The following is a 21549-nucleotide window of genomic DNA, read 5'->3' as shown; positions in this document are numbered from 1 at the left end:
TGCAAAAAAGGGGTGGAGGGGCAGAAGAAAAACAACCTAAATGTTCACAGGGGAGGGAGTAGTTAAATAGATTTTGTGTATCTATATGCTCAGAAAACATTTGAGAGTGGGGAGAGAGAATACTATATAAATATTTATAGTGCCTCACTTTGATTAGGATACTTACAGGTTATTTCAATTTTCTTTATGTTTTTCTGTATTTTCCTTATTTTGTTTAATGAATAAGTACAGCTTTTATAACTTCTAAAGTGTTATTTTCAGAAGCGGCACTATGACACAATCTATGACCTCTCTATAATAATTATTAAATTTGGAAAAAAAAATTGTTCATCTCTTCCTCTTGCCTCTGCCCATGATGTAATTTTTACAAACTTCTAAACTAATTAAACAAGGAAAGTTTGACTGAACTTCAAGCCCATGTGAATCTTTGAAACTTCTGGGCTCAGCTTCTTTTCACTTTAAAACGTTTTTACTTGCTCAGTATTTGCTCAAAGGTCACATGTGGGACCTATGGAACCCTGCATACCATCTGATTGTACTATCTCGTCCCAGATTCGTAACCTGCCAGATGTACCTTTTGGGATTACTGCTCATTCTTGGACAGTTCTCCTTGGGCCTCTCTGACAATCATTTGCTTCTTTCACTGACTTCTCTGCAGCTCACTGATGAGAGTGATAATACAGGATGGGGCTTTTAAAAACCTCACCCTGGACACAACGTGGACTAAGAATTGGAAGCGGGGAGACCGAGTAGGAGGCTGCTGCAGGGATCCAGCCAAGAGAGGGTGATGGCCTGAACTCAGTCACAAGAGGTGGGGGTGGAAAGAAGCGGAGAGATGTGAACAACATTAAGGAGATAGAACCAGCAGGGTTTGATCACTGAGCGGATGGAGAGATGAGCGAAAAGGAAGAGTCAAGGATGAGTCCTTGATTTTTGGACTTTTAGGATTTTTGTCTTGGTTGACTTAGTAAATGGGGGTATGACTCTCCAGCAAGGGCACAGAGAAGCAGCAGCAAGTGTAATAGGAAAACAGCAATGGTTCAGTTTAGAGCATGTGCTGAAGGCCTAACTCTCACAGAATAAGGGCATCAGCCACCATGATCTTCACCCATCCTTGGAAGTGACCTACTTAAAGCTGAATTCCTACATGTCTTATGTCCACATCCGTTAGTTTCAATTGGGTGCTTTAAGATCATTCTGACAAGTCAGAGCTTTATGATCAGTCAGGTGAACAAGCCTTTTCAATTTACTTGAGTTTACTGATTACTTGAGTTTTTTCTCTCTGTATACTGTGAACTCCTAGAGGGAAAGTATTTTTCTCATTCATCATTATATGAACTGCCACACAGTAAATGTTTGAATAAATTAATGTAAAAACAGAGTCTTTGATTGAAAGTGCTACAAGGACAGACAACAGAGAAATCAAGAAGGAACAGAAAGATGGTTTCAGGCAGGGGCTGTAAATACCTAGCATTCATGCCACAACTCTTCCATCTCTTGCCCACAGCAGACATTCCTAATCAATCACACCACTCTCTCCTGTCAAGTCTAAACTTGGCCTCAAAAATCTTATCATTTGCCAAGTAGCCAAGAACTCAGAACACCAGATAAAACTTCTTCCCAACCCAGCAATGGGGAATTAAACTATTCAACAGACTGTATTAAAACGTACTGTTAAATGGCTTTCTGCACACAATACCTTGACCATAGAGAAAAATAAGTGCTTTTAAAATGACAGCATTCAATTTGCATAATCTCTTAATTCCATCAACATAAAATATACAGCCTCCATACAAGAGGAGGGAAGTATATGAAACTGGCATTCTTTCCTTGCTACAAAGTAGATATGTTATTATTTTTCTCCACTAAATTACCACTCGCTCAACTATTTGAAATAACAGCAATAGAAACATACTTGTTGAAGTTTATGAGGTATAGAAAAGCAATCTTGGGTGCCGGCCCATTCCAGTGGATGGTGTAGCCCTTCTCCAGCATGATCACAGGCTGGTACTGTGGAAAGGCGGCCTTCTGGTTGATGCCCCGGAGCACCATAGGGGAGGATGGATACTCATCTCGTGCGATGGTCATAGTCAGGTTCTGAGTGCTCCATGTCTGCACGTAGACCTTCAAAAGAATAATTAAGAATTAAAGGGAAGAGAATGAAAATTTAAATAGCTAAATAAACATTTCCAACACAAACGCAAATGTCTGTACTTTCAAAGGAGAGATTCTGTGATCTATGCCAGAGTAAATGAGCAGGGGCCAACTTCATCCTAGGCTACACTTACAATGAAGCCTGCTTTAACTGAAATGGGAAAAACAGACCATGCGTTCTGCGAGCCAAGATCCTCATCATCTCTTCCACCACAACTGGCCAGCTTATTCATCAGAATATGAAACTTGTGTGGCTTATATTGCTTGTCAAAGAAATTCCTCAATCTGAAGAACACGCGTACAAAATATTGGTAAATTAATGTGAAAACTGATACTCTCTAGTCAAATCTGAGACACTTTCCTCTAAAACAAGAGATGGAAAATTTAAATATCTTAGAGCTTCAGCTCTCAATTTTCCATGACCTACATCAGCCCAAGAAGTCATTTTTCACCCACTCAAAAAAAAAAAAAGGTTATAAAGTGCTCTGCAAAACTGGAAAAACATATTAACCTAAGACAAATTTGAGAAGTCCTGAACTTATTCCAGTGGCATTTGAGCCCTTTTCTGTGCCAAAACAAAACCTTCCCCAAAGAACAAACCTCAGAATGATTTCCTAAAACGAATCAGTATGCTGTAACAGAATTCCCCAGGAGTATTAATACATTTGCAAAATATTGCATTTAATCCACAGTACTTCTCTACTTTTCTGTTTCTGTCATTTCTACAGTTTTGTCCATATTGATTCCACAATCACACATCCTGTGAGCCAGAAAATCTCTTAACTCTCATTCATGTTTGACTACTTCAATATACTACTCTTCTCTACTGACAATTAAAGATTTAAAATAAAGAGACAGGAAATATATATTTTGAGACTACTTCATTTAAATATATATGTTTAATATATATTACATATTATTTATTTAAATGTTTATATTTAACCTATAATTATATAAATTAATAAAATATATATTATTATAATATATAGTTACATATAAATATAGGTTATATATAATAGGCTACATATACATATATGTGTGTGTATATACATATATACATCTATCTCCTGCCTTCTTCCAAATCCAAGAAGGATCTGAGGTGGCACATGTAACCTGAGTTCTCTTTACGTTACCCCCTTTTTTCCTGAGCACCTTTATCCCTGGGTCAGGAGAGAGCATTCGATTAAAATATATTTACAAATAGCTAAATGATGATTATTCTATCTTCAGATCCAGTCGCTTGTCTTTTGCCTAAAAATGTATTAGACATTATCTAAGTTACATTACATATTACTATATATTATCTAAGTATTATTATACATTATAGCGTACTATATGTTATCTAAGATAACATGTTATACATTATCTGTAGTATTGTACATTATCAAAGTAATAACAAATGGCTGCAGATCTGGGCTCCCAGCCCAAACTCCAAATTCTCAGGAGAAAATTTCTGACCTATGGTCCTGCCATTCCCAGAGGCTCCTGGGAAGTATTAGATAACTTCTTTCTTTCTTCATCGCTATATAAAAAATAGAATTACTACTCTAGTTTGTAAGATAGAAGGATCAGATTCACATTCTCACATATATTAGAAATCCAAAGAGTTTACAGACATACATAGTAATTTTAACTATATACAAATTTTATATAAAATTTTCAAAGATAACGTTTGCATTAGTGAGCACACACAGCTTTAAGACACATACACCACTGAATACACATGGCTAGCAAGAGATTTAACTAAAACTGTAGCTACAAAAGGACTACAAGCTCTTTGTTTTTGTTTTAATTGCAGAATTTCTATAGCTTCCTAGGTATTGGGTCAACTTAATTTTAGGGAACAAAGTCTGATTAAGAATAAAAGGAATGGAAAAAAGAAATCGCATTTTAAACCACCTTTTTTCTTCTTCATTTTACTACAGTTAATTCTCCATCCATTCCTTGTCCCTCTCAGAACTTAAGTATGACCTTTTTTTTTTTGCTCACAGGAATGAGAAATCCCACAACAGAGAAGTTAATACTCCATTAAAATAAACCAGAAAATCTCTGCAATCTGTATCCTTCTTAAGCCCTTTGTTTTGTCTATAGACAAGAATCTTTTTGAAGTTGTTTTTTGTTTTCTTTTAATCTCAGCATCAACATTCTTTAGCAGTTATGATTCAAAGTCAGAGGAGCAGTGAGGAATTCCGCTCCAAGGAACTCCCACTATAGAAGGCTTAGCGGGTAGAAACCACACACAACTCAGAGGCTGAACAAGCTGAAGAGCAGGAGCCCAGGCACACACCCGTGACAGGCAAAGCAGCCAGGGCTCAGCGGAGGGGCTGCATCACAGAACTGTCCTCGCCCAGAAGAACCCACCCTGCAAATAAGAGCATTGAGCACCAAGCCTTTCCTGCCTTTGGGACTGTCAGAGCCCAAGCCCCTTGGAAGACCCCCGCTCTTCCCCCAGTTCTCCTCTCCGTGCTCTAATTATCCTTTTCCTTTGTTCCTTCATCTCCCTTGAGGTCTACTATTAAATCCTACCATTTAATTGTCTCAAATAAGGAAACAAAATTTTGCCCCCTTCAAAACTCTGCACAACTGGTACTTCTGTTCTGTAATCTCCTCCATCCATCCAAATATCACTATTAAAATCATCTTTGCAACTTAGAATCCTGCTCCTCAAATGATACTAATTGCAGCAAGCACTTCACTATGGGCCAGGCCACAAGCTGAATGCTTTACGTATATTCACGCATTCTATCTTCACAACAGCCTCGTACAGAGGAACTAGTGTTATCCTCATTGTGCACAGGCACAGAGTAGTTAACTCACCCAACTCATATGGAAGGAAATAATGAAGCCAGGATTCAAACCCAGGTGGTCTGGCTCCAGCATCTGTGCTCTTAACATCTACCTCCCAAATTAGTCCATCCACTTAGACTGGGCATCGAGCTAATAAACACGCACTGGCTTAATGTTTTCAAAGAGGTGTTTCCCGATCTATATCATCCCCTTCATATTTTCATAGATATTATATCATAATTTGAAGAACTTCCTTAGATTCTTTCCTTGTCCAGTCATTTCCAGTTCCTAGCTCTGTCTCTGGGAACATCTCACTTTCCACGTGACCTATTGATATTTTGCCTCAAAAGGCAGATCCCCTGATTCAATAGAGATAATGACCCTGAAAGCAAAGAAGAAAACTCTCAGGGGACAAAGCTGTACTGTGGCAAGAAAACCAGGCCTAAGACTCAGGAAATAGGGGTTCTCACCCCAACTATATGCAAACCATATTTAAACAAGGGTACATCATCTCACCTCTTTTGACCCACTCTTCCACTTGTTAAACTGGTCTGGAGTGGGGGAGTTTTGCATAAAATTCTATGAGTCCATGATTCCTAATGAATTTTTTTTTTCCTAAAGAAAAACCATGCTTTGGAAAGTCTCAATCATACTGAAGAGCTGAAGACTTCTCCTCAGAGAAACAGCGCCGTCAGGAGGTGCAAGGAGTCGGGCATCACACTGCCTTCTGGCCTACCTGGGCATAGTTCCCACTGCAGATCACTGCGTTCCATTTGGTCATGTTGACACAGCTTGGATGGCGGATCAGGTAGTTGTCCATTCTTCCCACGTAAGCATCCTTGTAGCCTGTCACAGAGCCATCAACATCATGGAATATGGAGTTCTTATCACCATCCAGCTCACAATCTTCAAACCAGGGGCCGGGCTTTCCAAAGAAGACATTCAGAGAGACCTGACAGCAGTGAAAAACAAGGACATCGCAAAATGAGGGCTCCTGCCATCTTACCCAGCATCCTCTGCACGGATCCAACTGCATATCCATTACATTACAAATCCATTAGCGCTTTCATCTTCAGGCAGTTCTGAGTTACGGTTCACAGTTGTCACCACAGCACCCAATCAATCAAAGTTTTCAATTAATTATGATATGCTCCAGGAGAAAAAATTCCCAAAGCCTTGTGCAGTTCAAGCAGCAAATGTTAAAATTCATCTTTAGTATTTCCCTTTGTTTCCACTTAAAAATTACTACCTGCTCTCCAGAAAAAAACTAGTCTGTGGTAAGAGAAATCAGAACAGTCGTGGAAAGGGGAACGATGCAGTCACACATATTGGTTAAAAATTATAAACTGTACACTTAAGATCTACACGTTTCCCTCTATGCAAATTATCTCAAGTAAATAAAGATCCATTATTAGTTCTATCTTAAGAGCTACACATTTTATTTCATTCCAAATGTTATAGTTATTTCATCATGACTTCCCTCACTAAAAAATAAGCAGAGTTCAAAACTGAAACACAGTCTAAGTGTCGCCTCAGTGTGGCTGAGTGACCACCGGACTCATTAGAATCTGCTGAAAAGTGAAAGTTACCTTCTCTCTCCTCAACACAGACCAAGCGCAACTCAGTGATTTTCACGTCAAGTAGAGTTAATATACAGGCTTTATTGAACACAAAGTACACAGCCACAAAGCCGGCTGCAGGTAACGTGTTTTACTGTCTTTTGCTGCTTCTTATTAACGGTAAATTTACTAATGTCATTCAAGCCACGCAGATCCACCTCTAAAACGCTCGTATGCACTCACCACCTTGGGATGTTCGAAAATCAACTGGACATGTAAATGATAAGCAACTCAACGTGAAATCGGTGATGACCGGGACAAGTGGCTCTAGATTCTTAGTTCTAGGCTTTCTTCTCTTCTCCCCTGTACCTCCTGTGTTTAAATCTAAGAGAAGTTTAGGGCCTATTTTCCACCTTTTTGGGTGGAACACATTTGGCAAACTGTCCCTTTATGAACTGTTCCCAGAGCATCGCAACCATACACAAGTCCAGGCTGACGATTCCCTTAGGCTGTTAGAATTCTTGGGCTGGCCCCATAGCTGAGTGGTTAAGTTTGTGCACACTGTTTCGGCGGCCCAGGGTTTGCCGGTTTGGATCCTGGGCACAGACCTATGCACCACTTATCAAGCCACGCTATGGCGGCATCCCACATAGAAAAACTAGAATGACCTACAACTAGGATATCCAACTATGCACTGGGGCTTTGGGCGGGGGCGGGGGGGACAAGAGAAAGATTGGCAATGGATTTTAGCTCCGGGCCAATCTTCCTCACCAAAAAGCATAAAAAAAAGAATTCTAGAATTCTACAACACATGCAACATCTAACAAACTGCCTCAGTATGCCCACATCTGTGGTCACTAAACTCTCTGCTTGAGGAGGTCCTTGTGAGTGGTATGCAAACAGCCAGCCTCCTGCTGAACCACTGATCTGAGACCTGCCCTATTCATTCACATGGGAAGCTATGTATAGTACGGCTCTTCCGCTTCCCTGGAGTCATGTGACCTGAAAGAGAAGCAGCCAACCAAGCTGCCATCCCCCTTTGCACCTCTGCTCCATGCCTCAGCTAGTCTAGAAAACCAGATAGAGTCTTTGGTAAACTATCCCAAGTCCTATTTTAAATTGGGCAACCACAGAGTTTGCCTGTGGACATGAATGAGAGAACTATGAGCCACTTTCCAGTTGTGGCTGCCTGCGAGAGGAGGGAGCGAGACGGTCGGAGCCTCAGTCTCTCTATGCCACTGTCACCTTGGAACCGGCAAGATGGGAGGAGGCTGGGCAGATGTGATCAGATTGTCCCGTGTATTCAGGGTAAAGGGGGACTGGTGAAACCACTATGAAAACTATTTCTGTAGGCTACTGCACTGTAAACAATTATTTCTAAGTATTCTTTGCAATCTTCCTAAAAACCTTCCAATAATTTATATCAGAAATAACCCCATTTTTTTTATACCACCACAGTATTGCTCTTCTTTCCAAACCTTTTATCCTCTAGTGACCCAGAAGAATATGCCCCAGATAAGTGAACTAAGAGGCAGAACGCAAATCTCTTCATGGATTATGACACTGAATTTCCCAAAATCATGTCTTCTTGTTCTTATGAAACTCTACAATCTCCATCCCCGTGCTGTCCCTTTAAGTCATTTTCCCTTCAAGCTATCATTTGAATATCAAAAATACCCCAGGTCACATGGGACTCCTGTTTTCACCTTGAGCTCACCGGGACAGAGTACACGGAATCACGAGCTGCCTTTGCATGTACTGCTCCTCCCACTCATACTCAGTATGACTCCCTTGTGTTTTTGTTTTGTCTTTGAGAATGTGCTAGCCCTCCTTCTCCCGCCATAGTCACTCTGGAGGAACCATAAGAACAGACTTACATGTGGACCAAACTTCACAAGGGAGATGTTGTTCCTGGGGGTTATCTGCCAGGAATTCTTCATGAGGAAGCCAACGGCACTGGTATACCGATCTGGAGTTGGCACATATTTCTTGAAAGTGCACTTGGTGAGATGAATGGGCCCATCATAAATCTGAAAGCCTCTAATTGGGAAAGTCCTGTTGAAATACAAGATTTTGTTTAATGCACATGGGCCCATCCCCTTAACAGCGCTTCACTCACATATTTGTTTTATAAATACTGTTGCATAACCCATACGCACTAAGCACAATTCTAGGAAATAGTGGTAACCAAGACAAGATCCCTGATCAAACGAAACACATGCTGTAGCAGGAAAGGCAACAAGAAAAGCAAAGGATAATTTCAGATAATAAGTTCTATGGAGACCATAAGACGCAGTAATACAACCGATTGCAGAGGAGAGAGATGCTATTTTGGATACAATGGAGGCCTCTCTGAAGAGGTGACTTTTGCTTCCTTGAATCAACTCAGTTAAGACCTTTTATTTGGTAACCTATATACTTTAATTTTGGTTCCAAAGTCTCTAGCATGAGAACAAAAGACAAATCTGTGCTTAAACAGAGAACTTCCTTTCAAGCCACTAAATGATAGTAATGAGGTGAAATGATATACTCAAAAGTATAAAAGGATAAGTCCTCAAGGCTTACTATGTCAAAGGGCTGGCTAGATTGAGAAATGCACCTTATTCATTTTCCTCCTTTCTGTTCAAAGACAAACTCCTTCATCTACTAATCATATATCATTAACCATAATTAATGGACAAAACCCATAACAATCTGGACCCCTCAGACTTCTCCCCTATTAAACTCTTTAATGGCATTGCAGAGAATTTCTATAGCAACTAACTAGTTCACAACTTGGCAGTGTTTTATAATCAAAGCATATATGCTAGCGAGAAAATCAAACAGCCTGGTTAAAAACGTATGCATCTTGATGTATGTCTAAGGATATATCCCAAAATGGTTCTCTCTCATAGAAAAGGTTGTAAAGATACAGTAAAATAAAAACTGGATCCATTGGCCAATGAGGAATCTTTGTTTTGGAAAATCCTCCTTAGCAAAGAAGCAGCAAGCATCTTGCAATAAAACTGGGAGCCAATATAAAATAAAAAGAAAGGACTTGAATTGGCCGCCATCATACTATAGCCCATAACCCAACCAATATAGTTTTTTTTCCCCCTAACCTATGTATTAGAAGAGGCAGCAATAGCCCAATGGTTAAGAGCACAGCATTGAAGCCAAACTAACAGGGTTTGAATCCTACTTCTGCTACTCATTTATAAAGCTAGAGGATGACAGTACCTACATCATCGGACTTCGTGAGGACTGAATGAATAATAAAGGGTTTTAGAACAGGGCCTGATACATCATAACCAGGAAGTTCCCCCCTAGTGGCTTCCATGGTCTCAGAAGAGATCGACAGAGTGCGTAGCACACAATGACGCTCAACATTTCCTAACGACAAGCAGGGGGGAGAGGAGCTAAGCAGGGGTAACTCTTTGCCAGAAGCTAGTAAAGCCCTTCCCTCAACCGTCACCCCTGTCCCGCAAGGCTAATGGCCTGTTTGCCCCATTCCCCTGACCTGTCCTAGCCCCATGTCCAGATATAGCATACAACTTCAAGGGAATTGATGCTTGACGAACTCTGACAGCAGCTCTGATATAAGGCCCCTAGAACACTAATATTTCTCTACCTGGTTTCCTCACAAGTAAAATGAGGACAAGCCCAAACTGAGTCTCAGAGCTGAGGTATGGATTCATTAGTTAATAGTTCCCTAAATACTCTGAAGAATCTTTCTAGTGCATTTCTGTTTTAATGACTGCGATTCTTTTGGCAGAAAACATGCCAACGTCTACCCCCAAACCCCTTCAACATCTAAAACACTGTTTGTTCTACAGCTGTGGTTAGGTTTTGAGTCGGTTTTGGCATTTATCAACTCTTATTTTCTAGGACTGTTTTCAATAGGTAATATCCTTTTTCCAGTGGCTATTTCTGAAAACCAACATCAAAACTTGAGGGAGAACTGACCTAATGTCATAGTTTATGGTTTGGCAACTTTCTGTGGCTCAAGAAAGTAAAAAAATCATCACCAGCTTATATAAGGCCTTGTAGAAGGAATGAGAAACAAGCTATGTTCTTTTGTTATAAAACTGATAATGAAATCCATGAAGTGTTTAAGAATTAACGTTCCAGAATTCTAGAGGATGACACATACAATAGTAATAATAATAATAATAGTAATAAGACAATGTGGGAAAAGTGTCACAATGGAAACCAATCCATCCAGGATTATTATAGAAACTTCCACAAGGGTTAGGTTTCCATGTATCATTTAAATTTAATACTCTACTGCTAAGGTAGTGCTCACCGGTTCCTGGGTAGCGTCCGAGGCTTCTGGTCTATTCCTCCAGTGCCTACGTACTTGTTCTGACCACCCTGAAAGCCGTAATTCCTGCTCTCCCCAACAAAGAGAGATTCAGATACCTCCTGGCTGGAACCTTCATCACTTGGGAAGCTTCCATCACTGTTAAAATGAGAATAATCCTTAACCACACATCTCTAGAAAATTTAAACTGCTCCTCCAATGAAGGCAAGCTACAACTTAAAAAACTGAAAATTCAAAGCAGCCAGGAGCTTTGCATAACAGGTAGTACCAAGTCATTAAAAGGTGCTTCGAAACTGTGAATATGCCTCTTATAGATTAACATGTGGTTTGCAAATTAGAAAGAAAAAAATGAAATTTAATTTAGCACCAACAACTGTTTTAGTCTCAGGCAACAATACTGCAAATGGGGAGAATGAACTTCCCCTAAAAACAACAATTAGAGGACAAGTGTGTTCAATATAGTAACAAGAATAACTGTCATCTGGAGAAAAATATATAACATAAAAAGTTCAGTGCTTGTGGCCAGCCACGTGGCTGACTGGTTAAGTTGGGGGTGCTCTGCTTTGGCAGCCTAGGGTTCACAGGTTCGGATCCAGGGCACAGACCTATACCACTTGTCAGCCATGCTGTGGCAGTGACCCACATATAAAATAGAGGCAGACTGGCACAGATATTAGCTCAGGGCAAATCTTCCTCAGCAAAAAAAATAAATAAATAAAATTCAGTTCTTAAAGACCATTGCAAAATTAGACCAGCTTCTAAAAAAGAAAATATTTAGGGGCCGCCTCTGTGGCTGAGTGGTTAAGTTCGCGTGCTCCACTGCGGCGACCCAGGGTTCGGATCCTGGGCGCGGACATGGCACCGCTTCTCAGGCCACGTTGAGGCAGCGTCCCACATCCCACAACTAGAAGGACATGCAACTAAGATATACAACTGCATACAGGTGGGGTTTGGGGAGATAAAGCAGGAAAAAAAAAAAAAAGAAGATTGGCAACGGTTGTTAGCCCAGGTGCCAAAAGAAAAGAAAATATTTGATCTGCTCTCAATTTTTACTCCCTTCTTCTGTACTCCTCTACTTTTTAAGACCTTAGTTTAAAGCTCAAGTGTTTTCTTCCAAGGAAAAAATATGATGGGCCTACCCTTCCGTGGAATTCTAGTTATACTAACCCACTACTTTGGTATGAACTCAATTAATCAATAAAAATGTATTTTTGGCCCTCTAGTGGTATCAGGAAGTGGTATGAATATTTTTTAATGCTGATAAATGATATAACTTTCCTGTGTTATGCAGACAAAAAAAATATCAAGGGTTATTTTATCTTACAGCTTTAAATAATCAGATAAGTATTTTTAAAGTAACTACAAACCTCGCAAAGGTCAGTCCTATTCCATTATCTGCAAATCTGTAAGAGAAAAGAGAATGAGGGAACATTCTAATTTATCACATCAGGTAAGAAGAGAATTCTCTCAGTATTTAACTCTCACGAAATCCAGGAGGTTCTAACAATGTTTACTCTCCGAGAGCACAAAATAAGTTTCACTTCTCAGTAACTAAAAGCACAGACTCCACAGCGAAGGCCCCTGGTTTGTATCTCGGCTTGGCCAATTACCAGCTGTGTGACCTTGGGCAAGTCACTCAACCTGTCTCTCCCTCAGTTTTCTCACCTATTAGTTGAAATAATAATATAATGTTCCTCACAGGATACTTGAGAGCATTAAACATACTAATTAATTTTAACCATTTAGTGCCAGGCATCTACTAAGCAGCACTGAAATGTTAGCTATAATTATTATTTTCCTAATTATTTAAAAAACCATTAGATCATGGTATTCTCATAAAAACTCTTCAACATTAATACCCAAGCTACTTTTATAAATGTAATACAATATCAGTTTTTTTGCACAGTAAAAGTCGGAGATGATGGTAAAATGCCAAGAAGCTGATGTCAGTGTCAGCCAGAAAAAAACGCTTTTCTAGACTTGAGAACACCTAATCTTAGCTGAACATACATCAGACTTTTCCCAAAATTATATAAATGGAAAAGAGGTGAGATGCTTACTGCCTCGAGTCATGTTAAGACATAAGTCAACAGACTTATTAAGGCAGAATTCACAACTTTTGTTTTGAATGGCAGTGGAAGAGCATCAAAAAAATTCTGAGCTTCCAAGAGGAAGGAGAAAAACTCCAGGTAGTTCCAAAATCTTTATTTAGCTCTCTGACATAGACCATGTTTGTTATAGAAAGTTACATTCCCAGTTTCTGTTCAATCTCATCAAAAACCTCTCATGTCACCAGACAAGTTCAGTTCCAATAAAAGCAGCAGAATGAGACGATTCCAAACATTTGCAGTCTGTTAACACTAGCAGACTTCCTCAGAGCTTGTCCTGCCTATTAGTAATAATAACAGGATTCCAGAAACCACCACTGTACTTTCAGTCTACTGGGTTTTTAAAAGTAGCCTTAAAAAATAAATCCAACAGCGTCATCAGATAATAACTTGTAGAGAATACCTACGCTGAATTCTGAACAACAATGTCTCCCCCTCTGACCCACGCTCCGTTGTCATTATTTTTAAAAGCAATGAGCCTGTCAATTACAGCAGCAGCACGTGGCTTTTCAGGGTCTGCATCCTGATGGGGCCGAAACCTTGAGGTTGAAAAAAAACAAAAAACACAGGACTTCTAAAGAAAGTAATAAAGTAATAAAAATCAGCTACTTACAATTGTAAGCTTAAGTGTCAAAAAGCAGGATTTCAATTTGACCAAAACCAAAACAAAACAAAAATCTTAAGACACATTTAATTATTTGTATTTCAAATATTGAAAAACAAATTACATTTATTTACACAGGTTTCCAGAGAATTGCTTTCATATCTTAGTTATTTTTTTTAAATCAACTTATAGAATGGGCACTGCAGAACATTCTAGGCACTAAGACCATTTCAAAAAGAAAAACCAGAAGACAAACAAAAGCCCTCAGACCAGGAAATCTGGCACATTTTCATAAATTCTTCAGCTGTATGATACTAATACAAACTTACTGAATATATCAATCACATATTTCAACATACATGTATGTGACCTGGAGTATTGTTTGAGTTGTGTGCTGGTGAAATGTTTCAGATATAGAGATAAAACTGGATACAATAGCTTAAAAATGTCTAAATTTAAAATAGATTGTATTTCATTGACTTGTTAATTATGAAGACTAAATTTTACCTTTTCTTTCTCTTCCTTCTAAAATACTTACAAGGACCTAGTGAAAAGGTCAAAAAATTGGTGTCAAAAACTGTCCACTATAACAACTCAAATAAATAATTCCATAAGGCCACCTATTTAAAAAAAGATCATTGCTATCTTAATCTTACATGGCTGGGGGGGAGAGGAGGGAAGAAAAACTAGATAGCTTTTCAAAAACTACTTCAGCAGGTTGACTTTCAATCATATGGTCAGGAAATATCATTTGTACAAAGGCTACTACCACAGTTGCTGGTACACAGTAGGTGCTCACTAAATGTGCATGATGGGAGAAGAAGCTACGCACAGAGAACAGCAGGGGCAAAGGTCCTCTGGCATGAGTGAGCTTGGCACATTCAAGGAAAAAGCAAGTTGGCTGGAGAGTAAGAAGCAAGGGGGAGCGGACGGCGAGGTGGGCCTGTGCCAGGCAGGGATGTGGTTCTCTATTCTAAATGCAACGGGAAAGGCAGAGAATAGAATGGTGGTTGCCAGGGGCTGTGGGCAAGGGAGAAATGGAGAGGTGATGGTCAAGGGTACAAAGTTTTAGTAACACAAGATAAATAAATTCTAGAGATTTACTATACAGCATAGTGCTGACAGCTAACACATCTGCATTGTGGACTTAAAATTTGCTAAAAGAGTAGATCTTATAAGTGTTCTGACCACAAAACATTAAAAATTTTTAAAAATTTAAAAAATATTAACAGTAGAAGAGGTGGGAGGAAACTTTGGGAGATGGTAGATATGTCTATGGCCTTGATGGTGGTGATGGTTTCACCGGTGTATACTTATCCTCAAATTCATCGAGTTACATACAATAAATATGCACAGCTCTTTACATGCTGCTCATACCTGAATAAAGTGGGTGGATAGATAAATAAAAAGATAAATAAATAAGTGTGATGGAAAGTCATCGGAAACATGGAATCAGGGAAGTGATGTGACCGGATTTCATTTTTTTTATTAACTGCTCTCTAGCTGATACTTGGTGAAAGAATTGCAGAGAATGGACTACAAGGAGATCAGTGTGGAAAGCGTCATGTGCACCCCTAGATTGTGTATACGTCCCTTACACTAAACAGCTCAGACCTAAGGGGTAAAAAGTCTGACTCAGCCATCACCCACTCTTCTGGCATTGTAGTGGCTGCCAGACAGCTTTGCAGTCATTACATAATATCAAGCAGATGGAAGAGTTCTGGAAAGGAAACTACACAATATTCTGGGAAAAAAAAAAAAAAAAGGCCAAAAAAAAGTACCATAAAGAAGCATCTGATTCTCTCCCGTAGCCACCTCATTTTTTCTCAAATTCCTATCCATACAAATCAGTCATTGACCATTTGCCTGGATACCCTTTCTTTCCCTCCCTCTTTCCCACTTCCCTCTAACTGTAGAAAATTCAGTTAACTTTCCCAGTTTTTCCTCATGCTCATTTAGGAGCTTTAAGCTCACTTCCCAACCCTTCCTTAATTGTCCGCTGCTTTAAATGTACTGGTTGGTTCATGCGCCCTTTTACTCTTTTGGATGAAATTTCCCAATCTCAAACCGAGAGCTTTCTTTAGTTAAAAGTTCTGATTTCTGGATTCCCGTAATTGCACATGTTGAGGATACAAGGAGAGGCTCATCTGATTAGCTATTGAGTCAACTTCCCCTTTGATGAACAGACTTAGTATCTTCTGGATCCCATGAGCCTGACATTTAATTCACGGGCTGGCTTATTACTCATTTGTGTTAGAATTCTATCATTTTTACTCACGTCTGGACTGCATGAATGCACGTGGGCATACTCTATAGTTTATATAAAATTAAATGTATATACCAGCTGTCACATGTCATATCGCTCCTCTTCTATAATCGGTCCTTTTCAATAACAACTTCCAAATAGAGTCTAATTCCTTACCAATATGTATGCATTTATAAACTGGAAAATCATGGAAAAATTACCATTATCATAATATCATATAAACACACTTGGTAAAGAACTTCAGAGGCCATTATGGATAAATTGGTTTATTGTCAAGTCTAACTAAAATATCAACAGATTTTGAAATATAGTTTCTCATCCATCTATTCAAACACACACACATAATTTTTTAAGGCAGGGAAGAGAGTCAATTGTGTTGTGTTTAAGGATTTTTCTGTTAATATGAACAGAAAGCACACATTACTGGTACACATTTCTAGTTCTACCAGTCACAAGAAACTCTTAAACAGCAGCAGTGACCTTCTAGCAAAGATTTTTTTGTTTTGTCACTTAACATTCTCTTCTTGGTTCATAATTGGTTGTCATCTATATGCTTTTTCTTATCTCCTCTATTTTTCCATTTCATATCTTGCTCAGCTATCAGGTGTCCAGTACCCTGCATTTCATTTTTAGAATGCCCACAATTCCCCAGCTTCTCAAATGCTATCTGATCATCGCTTTACAACATTTCAGACTCAGCTTGACCTTTAAGGAATCCTGATGAGTAATTTTACTAACTATAGTTTCCCAGTTTTCTCCTGACCTCATGCCTTTTTACTGTGTCGCAAGGATCCTGCCTCACACTTAAGTCAACTCACTGACCTACAGTGTAGCTCCTACCTTATGTCCTTGTGAACAACAGGGTCTTGTGTCCTCTTCTTAAGAGTCTATTAACAGAGCCAATTAAATCTAGCACCCTTTCAAATCCATAAGTTGGTCAAGCAACTTGAAGTACAAAACAACAACAACACGTACAGTTTCTACTGAACATGACCTTAAGTTGCCATCTTTTCCAGGAAATTGTATTTCCAGTGGGTACATTTTATTTATTTTGGCTCATACATAGCATGTGAAAGAACTTTGGTGAAATGCTGATCCATACCCCAACCACATTCTGTGGTTATAAAGGAGAGTAACACAGAGTCCAGCTATGACGTAAATCTGAGACTACAAAGGATCAAACCAGAACTAGCTTGATCATCAAGTTGGAGACATTTTCCCTTTGAAATAGATTTTGACCACTAACAATGAATCCTACATGCCTTGGTTTTCAGGGATTACACTAAAACAGCTTAGCTCACATTGTTTTGCAATGAATCATATTCTACTTTAGGCCAAATTAGGACGTTCTTCAGCATCTCTCTCTTTCTTTCTCTTTCTGCAACTCTCTCTAACACCAACTTACAACTGGGAAAAACATCAACTTCTTTGGCATCTCAAGAAGATAAAAAGCCCAGCCTCAGAACCTAGAACTGCGGAATAAATGTTTTTCCAAAACCCTCCTACAAATTTTGAAAACTTTGGTTTAAACGTGTTACTGGAGAAAAGAGCACAATGGCTTAATCCAGGAAATTTTGCTTTCGCAAGATATGGCTTGAGCATGATTTAAAAGGACCAGCTCTACCTTGCACTGTTATCCAAACACAGGTATTCCCTTGGGTCAGCAGCACTAGCGGTGGTTGTTTTGACACCTTTGTCAATAAATAAGCCAGCCTGGAAAATATAATAATGGACTGAAATGAATATGAATCCCAAGTTACATCTACATACATAATGATTCACGAAAATAAGTTTTAGCTTATCATGTCTACCAAAAAAAAAGAGAGGGAAGGAATAAACAGCAAAGCAAAGCAATTATGAAAACAATTACTTTCCTGGATATTTTTTTAATTTTACTCATTTGGTCTTTCAGCAAATATTTGTCGAGTGCCTACCTAGCAGTGGGCACCAAACATATACATGAACAAGAAAACCATGGTCTTTGTTGTTATTGACACACAAACTGGCAGGAAGACAATCAACTAAACAATTACAATCCAACACGATAAGCATGTGATAAAGGAAGGAGATGAGGCTTTGGTCGCACACAAGGAAGCATCAAGATGAGAACTTCTGCAAAGGTGGGAGTGAGAGGATTCAGGGACTGTCTCCTAAAAGTGCCCTGCTACAGCTGAAACTTGAAGGATGATGGGGAGGAATTAACCACACAAAAGAGCGGGTTAGGGACAAAGGGCAGGGAGTGGGCGGGAAGCAGCTGAAGAACCCACAGGAAAGTACTCAAGGGAGTACTGTTTTTTGGTACAAAAAGTCTGGAGATGAGAAAGAGCATAGCACATGTGAGAACAAACAAATCTTAGGTGGACAAACAGGAAACGTACGGAGGAAAGAAAGGTAAGAAGATGACTAAAGAGAAGCGATGCCAGAGGACGCAGAGTTGATACGCAGAAGAGTCAGACAATGCGACTTTTAATAAAGGTAACAAGAAAGAATATGCTAGCTACAAGATGGATAATGGATTGGAAAGGGACAAAAAAAAAAAAAAAAAGGAGATAAGGCAGGAGACAACTACAGTAATCCAGAAGAGAAGTAAAGATGACCTAGATTGTGGCAGCAGTAACAGGGAAAAATGGATAGAGTGAGAATCCTTTACTAGGTGAATTACCATTTAGTAATTAATAATATGCCTAAGGGTGAGGGAGAGGAAGCCATAAAGGCTCATGTATTTCTAGTTTGGGCAATTAGGTGGCTAGTGGTTTCATTCACTGACAGAGATACAGGAATGGGGCTGGGGACAAAAATAGGGATTTTAGGGGACAAACAGAGGGCCTAGAAAGAGTTAGCCAGAAGCAGAGGGAGCCCAGCGCCGCAAGAGGGACTGCAGAAAAGCCGAGGAGTGAAAGGGCTTTCCCCGAAGGATTCCAGAGAACCCACTAGTTGTGTTTTTATTTTAAGACCTTGCCTTTTCTACCCTACGCCCTCTAAACTCTGCCCAGGCGAGCAGACCGCGTGCGAGGCCCATTCGCCTGAGGCGCATGCGCAGGAGAGCTAATGAGAGACCTTGCACACAACCATGCAGCCCATGCTGGACCGCGCGCTCCGCCAGTTCAGCAAAACCACTTCCAACCTCATTCACCCAGCAGCCTAGCCTCAGACGCTGCACAAATGCCACCGACAGCGCTTCCGTTCTCGCTGCTTTGGGAGCGCATTTTAGTCTTTATTCTTTTCATCGTTATTATTATATAATGTTTTCTTCTTTCTGCTTTCTCTGCTCTAACTGGGCACTCTTTTTCTATCCAGAGCTTTTGTTTTCCTTTCTTGCTTGCTTTCTTTTTTTTTAACAGCGAAGCTTCTGGATTCTGCTATGTGTGCTTTCTACTTCCAGAATCCTAACTAATTTGGGGTTTTTCACCGACCAGCATAAACCAGGATGCTGCTACCGGGTAACTGATTTAAGTTCATTTGTGCCAATCCACAGAGTGCAGATTTGCTACAAAGGTAAGCTCTTTCTTTAATAAAACTATCACAACTGGGAGGAAGGGTGTAACAATCTCCTGAGAAAAGATAAACCAAACCGAAGTCAGAAAAGAAAGGATTTTAGTTTGAACACATTTTATTTATGTGTCCCGGAGACATCAAAATGGTACTCAGTAGGCAGTCAGATAGACATGACTGAGCCAGACTAGATACAGATTTGGGAGGCATGAAGCCATAGAGGCCAGGCTTTGTGCACTTATGACTGATCCAAAGATGACAGGTTCCTCTCTGAGGACCCCAAGGACTTTGGCTATAAAGTACCATTCTGGATAGTCACTCCCAAACTTAATAAATTAAAACCTAATCATCCACTCATTATTCAGATCTAATATGCTTATAATTAATAGAGTACATTACTACATATCTTCATGGTATATGACATTAAAAACAATTAGAATGAAGTATTTTTTACACCACTTATAATTACAAAATTTAGAGGATTTCCACTTTGAAATGCTACTTTCAATAATTATTAGCCTTAATCAACTATTCAGCTCACAAAAATCATAATTCTGTGTAAGTGTTTTCCTCTCTCAAGTCTTCAATCAAGTGATTCTAAGCTCTTCAAATTATAATACTCTTAGGTTTTTAAAGGACCTTCTGAGAATCATAAACAGAAAGTATTAATTGAACTTTTTTGTGGATCACATCCGGGTAAAGAATCTGGGCATTGCATCATACACTGAAAACATCAAAGTGCCTTGTGAGCACCCAATGAACCAGATGAATTTATCATCAGGGGTGAGGGATGAGTACCAAGTATCATGGAAATTGGAGCTCCTAAATGGCCTTTAGTTTACTTGACCTGGATCATTTTTAATTAGGTCAAATATTATTCAACAATATTTCACTATTTACATAATCAGTATTAAATGCCCAATAGGACATCTATCAGCACTGAGAAGAGAGAAAATATGCTTTTTAATCCCCAGAAGCATATTATCTAATGTGTACATCCCCAGAAACATGTAATGATATTAAAGATTGGAAAGAAGGTAAGAGGGAAGAAGGGAGAGGATGAGGACTCATGGGTCAAGTCCATTATTATATTTATTGACATTAAATGCACATGTGTATGTTAGCAAATATTCCTATGTGTAAATAGAAAGCTGCATATACATCCTGAAGGTGGAGATGTTAGGAGGCTGCATTTTTAATCACAAATTACTTTCTCTGATGACAAGTTCTACCTAAAACTGACGTTTCTCAGTTGTAATCACTGTAGTCCAACCTTTACCCTGTAAATCGTATGAACTGAATGTTAAAACCTAGGAACCTACCTTAAAACTTGAATGGACCCTGTTGTTATAAAATATACCCAATGGAGTGAGTTCTGGTTTCGCCAAGAGCTGCAATCCACTGGACTCTCCAGTAGGTTCCTTGTGGAATAAATACCATATTCCAGCATCCTATAATTAAAAGGACAAGATTATTAAAAGCCTCCTTTTATAAAGCCACTCTATGAAACACCTTCATAAACTAAGCACTTCACAAGAAAGTTTAATCTTTTTAACATTAATTAGTCATTGTTTCAAGGTCAGAATTGACTATAAAAAGTTGTGAACCCATCTAGTGGCTTCAAAGCAGTTCTATTATGCTTTTAAAAAAAAAAAAAAGCAAGTTCAATTTGCTTGCAGGATAGGACAAAAGATAGAAATAATTGTCTGATACCAAAATGTATTTTCAAAATAACTTTCCCATCATTATCTACTTTAAAAAGTTATGCAGAATTAGAAGCACACAAGCTTTCCTCCCTTCCATGTGACTGACCAGGACAGCACAGTCTTTTAGCAATATGGGTTTTTTTCTGTTTACCTCCAAATCTGATCAATAGATGAGTCATACCTATTAAACAACTACCCGCCAACACGCAGAGCTCACTGACTTCTTTCAAACAACTCCAATGCCCTTCCTGTCCTGAGGCAAGTTTTTGCCAAAGAAAAAAAACCACCACATGCATGAATCAGGATGCTGTCTCAGTCTGGACCCTGTCTGTTCAATTTCAGTATTACTGACTTTACCAGGAAGAGAACAGTTCAAACATTTTGACACTCAAAATGAGATATAAAAAATCACAATGAAGTGTTCTTAATCCCTGTGACCATTTTTTATTTTGTAGTGTAATTAAAAACCAGCCCAATGTGAAGGATAACTTTACATTATGGAGTTTTGATTAAACACGTTGTTAAAATTTAAACCTATAGTCCAAAAGTGTGGTATTGATTCAAATCTGG

At 39.1% G+C, this 21549-nt stretch overlaps 1 protein-coding gene across 4 annotated transcripts in view; it reads right to left on the bottom strand.

The window, feature by feature from the left end:
* Nucleotides 1-21549, bottom strand: part of CEMIP2 (cell migration inducing hyaluronidase 2) — a 71723-nt gene that overhangs the window by 15224 nt on the left and 34950 nt on the right. For 3 of the 4 annotated variants that reach the window (XM_008513566.2, XM_008513565.2, XM_070590680.1), the window contains exons 11-18: nucleotides 20596-20724; nucleotides 17406-17494; nucleotides 13319-13450; nucleotides 12171-12206; nucleotides 10786-10941; nucleotides 8378-8555; nucleotides 5678-5893; nucleotides 1916-2124 (exon numbers count right to left, since the gene is read on the bottom strand). In XM_008513566.2, the coding sequence (XP_008511788.1) occupies nucleotides 1916-2124; nucleotides 5678-5893; nucleotides 8378-8555; nucleotides 10786-10941; nucleotides 12171-12206; nucleotides 13319-13450; nucleotides 17406-17494; nucleotides 20596-20724 (1145 nt within the window). The remainder of the gene's footprint in view (nucleotides 1-1915; nucleotides 2125-5677; nucleotides 5894-8377; nucleotides 8556-10785; nucleotides 10942-12170; nucleotides 12207-13318; nucleotides 13451-17405; nucleotides 17495-20595; nucleotides 20725-21549) is intronic. The other variant, XM_070590681.1, reaches the window with a different exon arrangement.

This window comes from Equus przewalskii, chromosome 22, assembly GCF_037783145.1.
Source record: "Equus przewalskii isolate Varuska chromosome 22, EquPr2, whole genome shotgun sequence".
NCBI lineage: Eukaryota > Metazoa > Chordata > Mammalia > Perissodactyla > Equidae > Equus > Equus przewalskii.
This window is presented reverse-complemented; position numbering and strand designations above follow the sequence as displayed.